The sequence below is a fragment of the Bactrocera neohumeralis genome, chromosome 3, assembly GCF_024586455.1.
Source record: "Bactrocera neohumeralis isolate Rockhampton chromosome 3, APGP_CSIRO_Bneo_wtdbg2-racon-allhic-juicebox.fasta_v2, whole genome shotgun sequence".
In the NCBI taxonomy this organism is placed as follows: Eukaryota; Metazoa; Arthropoda; class Insecta; order Diptera; family Tephritidae; genus Bactrocera; species Bactrocera neohumeralis.
Window position 1 is genome coordinate 6333133 of NC_065920.1, and position 3969 is coordinate 6337101.

The following is a 3969-nucleotide window of genomic DNA, read 5'->3' on the forward strand; positions in this document are numbered from 1 at the left end:
TAATAATATGTTCTTTCGAATGATAATATACATTTTTTCTTAAAGAAAAGTAGGAAACCTCGAAATTATCACCTTAAAAATTTAAACCAAAATCTATGCAAAAAGTATTCAGCAAGCGATTGAAACATATGTTTGTTTATAATTTTAATAAATAAATAATTTTTATTTCTCGTATTCGTTTTTTGTTTTTTGATTTTTCAATTTCGTTTTACTAGCTAACAGTTTTTATTTATATTTCTAAATACATACACATACATGCTCAAACAGAAATCGCGTTAAGGTAAATACTCGAAAGCAATGCGCTAATTGCTTTAAGCAATTTCTTCATATTCTTGCGTAATGCCAAATTTAATTTTTTTTTCAATTTCTTAATTTTTCAAATTTTAATTTTTTAAATTTTAAATTTTCGATTTTTTTTTTTTTCAATTTACAATTTTTTTCCTGATTTATGGATTTATGAATTTGCTAAATTTACAATCAAAGCCTTTGCAAAGCAGGCGCCACGGCGACATTTGCCTAAAAGTGCACAACTCAAGATTGCCGAACAATGCGCCGTTTTTCGTATCCTACAAGTCATAAGCGTAGTTTACAAATTTGCTTACATTTAATTAACTAGGAGTTGTTATCAACTATATATGATACATATATACTGCTATATACTATAACTATATACATACAGCCTCCTCGGTTGCTGCATAAGGTGCGTCCACTCAGCTGTCACTGCGCGCCACCACCGTCACCGGCTTGAGTATGGGCGATAACGCCGCTGTGCCGGCTGCTGGTGGCGCACCCAATGCGCTGGCCGACGGCGATAACGGTTGGCCGGGTGAGGCAGGTTGCGCGGCCATATGTGCGCCGAGTTGCAATTGTTGCTGATGTGGCGACACCGCTGCCAAATGTTGCATATGCTGTGGGGCATGTGGCGAATGTTGCGCGTGTAGCGGCGGTGGCACGGGGCCGCCAGCCGCCAAATGTTGCTGATGACGCTGATGTGCGGCGATTGCCGCGGCGGCAGCATGTTGTTGCAACAGTTGCTGATATTGTAGACGCTGGTAGAGTTCACTGGTGGCCGCTGCTGCGGCAGCGGGATGACTCTGATGTGGCATAGCGCCCAACAGACGTTCCATGCCGCTGCTGTAGTTGGCCATAACGGAGGCGGGTGACGTGGGTGTGCCGCCACCGCCGAATTGCATAGACATTGCCGCTGCAGCCGCTGGACTCTTCGGCACAAACGGATGGTAACGGCCGTACATGCTGGCCAGTAGGCTGGGCGCTGCCGCAGTGGCGGCTGCCTGTTGTGGATACAAAAACTGACCGAATTGCGCATAACCCAAGCCGGGGAACATGGGACCGATGAGCGAACGTTTGAAGGCGGCGAGTCGGGAACGTGATGCTGCCGTTGTGCGTCGTCGCAATTTTCCCGTCGAACCGCCAATAAACACGTCCTCTGCCGACGGATCCAACATCCAATAGTTACCTTTGCCGGGATCATCGTAGTGCCGTGGCACCTTCACGAAACATTTATTCAAGCTGAGATTGTGCCGTATCGAGTTCTGCCAGCCCTGCTTATTGTCACGATAATACGGAAAATTCGTCATGATATACTCGTAGATGCCGTTCAGCGTTAGTCGCTTTTCCGAACTCTGCCGTATGGCCATCATGATCAGCGCGTTGTAGGAGTATGGTGGCTTCTCATTGCCCTTCTTATCGGTCGTTGGTTTGCCATCAGCAGACTTCTCTGCATCGCCACCCTCACCATCGGCATTACCGTCACCTTCGCCCTCCGCATCACAGTCCACATCCTCCTCTTCACATTCCTCATCCACGCCACCATCAAGCTCACCTTCACACACATCAGCCAACACATCCTCCTCGCCGCCATCCAATTCGCTGTCGGCACTTTCGTCCGCATGACCAACAGCGCCGCCGCCAATGCGTCCGTTGCGTCCATTGCGTCGATATTTCCGTTTGCCATTCTCCGCGCTGTGCGTGCTCACTTCACTACCCTCCGTCAGCGGTGGTGGCGACATGCTCGTCACATCAGATCGGACTCCACATCGGAGACGTCATGCTCCTCTGAACCCAGCGGTGAGTGGCAGGGGAGAAAGCTATTCGGTGGCATGCGTCGATATCTGTCGATATCATGCGGCGGTGGATAGTGTTGTTGTTGTTGCAAATGCAGTGGATATTGTTGTTGCAACGCTGGATGTTGTTGCAGTTGGTGCAGTACGTGGTGTTGTGGCGACTGCTGTGGTGAATGTTGCTGTTGTTGCTGCTGTTGTTGATGGTGATCTTCCAGCGTTTCGGGCAAGATCGAATTGATCGAGAAGCTGGACTTGAGGTGCGGTGTGCGTGCCATCTTGTAGAGCAGCGAGTGTTGCAAAGCGGATTCGGCCAGCGTGTAAGCGGTTTGCGCACTAATAGTTGTGGCTGGTTGTTGTTGCTGTTGCTGCTGATTAACGGTATTTTGCTGTTTTAGCGTAAGCGGGCTTTGACTCTGCTGCTGCTGCTGTTGTTGTTGTTGTAAGTGTTGACTGTAGCTTAAAGCGAGCGCTTGGTGTTCACTGATCGCATTCGTCGGTGGCAAGCCGGCGACTTTTACCATTTTCATTTAATAAATTGTTGTTGTTTATAGTTTTTTTTGTTTTTACAATTTTTTTTAATTTTTTTATTAACTTTTTTTATGTTCACAAAGCTTGCGCAACACGCTTTCACTTGTATCTAACTAAAACGCGTTCTAACATTGGCTGGTATTCGTGCTTAGCGCTCGTAACGGTAAATAGGCGCTTAAAGTATTTTATAATTTTGCACTATCTTCTTGTTTATCAAACACACACTTTGTAATATGCTTTTGTTAATTTTCAATTTTGATTTTCTAATCTCATTAATTTGCTTCAAAACATTTTTTTTTCTTTCTTCTTATACAATTCCTCGAATTCTCACGCGTTTTCCTCGAAACCGCGCCAGCAACACATCTAACACGTCTCGTCGTTTATTGTAGACTAAAATTGACACCTCTCTGACTTGGCTGGCAGCACAAAGGCAAACTCGTTTTCATTCATACATATACAATGCGCGCTTGCGTCTGTGTTTGTATGCATGCGCATGTGTGTGTGTGTGTATGGCGTATTGGAGAGTTCTGTGCGACCGGTTCGACCACATGGCTCAATGGCTGTGTGCGCACCGCCTTGCTTTGTTAGCATGTAATCTTTCGCCAGCGGAACCGCCACCACCAGTACGGCACTACAACCACATGCACAACACTAACAACCATATGTCCTACACTACACATATACACAGCAATTTACAACCTTGTGCACACCACACCACCACCAGCGCCAATTTGAATATAATTCCTTGCAAGCAACCCTCAGTTTTACTAAACCATTGTCCAATACTCACTAACACCATTGCATTTCCTATCGGATGCAGCCAATCGGATTTGTGGATCGCACGCATTGTTGTTGCTTTCTGATGTGCCGTTTATTCCATTGCAGCTGTGGCCAATGGCGGCCGTTCATTTGCTTGTACGGACTCACTCTCTTCTGAGCGCGTTTGCTGCCTTTTTGCTTGCACTATTTTGCGCTGGTGTTGTGTTTTTGTCGTTATTGCTTTTGTAGTTGCTCTTGTTATTGCTATTGGCACTGTCAGCGCTGTTTGCGCTAATTGCAATTGACGTGGCACTCGTTTGTTGTTTTCAACGACGGCATTATTCCGATTGTTTTATTTTCTCGTACACTTTTTCATAAAAGTTGGTGAACAAATTGGAACTTTTGATTTTTGTTTTAATTTTTTTTGGGGGGGTTTACACAAAAAACACAGTTTTAGAAAAGTTTGAGTTCGCAATTCACGTTTTCTTATATTTTTTATTGTATTTTAGAGACAATAAGTCTAGAGGAGTATAGGTTCTTCAACCAGATCACTTCAGACCCCACAATGTACTAAAAGTTATTAATTATTTTATAACAT

At 44.9% G+C, this 3969-nt stretch overlaps 1 protein-coding gene across 1 annotated transcript; it reads right to left on the reverse strand.

The window, feature by feature from the left end:
• Positions 1–381: 381 nt before the first annotated feature.
• LOC126751960 (fork head domain transcription factor slp2) lies at positions 382–3068 on the reverse strand. Its single transcript, XM_050462438.1, is given in 2 exon segments — positions 382–2044; positions 2047–3068. Coding segments are annotated over 2 exon segments (1899 nt in total). The 5' UTR covers positions 2612–3068; the 3' UTR covers positions 382–710.
• Between the last annotated feature and the right edge of the window lie 901 nt (positions 3069–3969).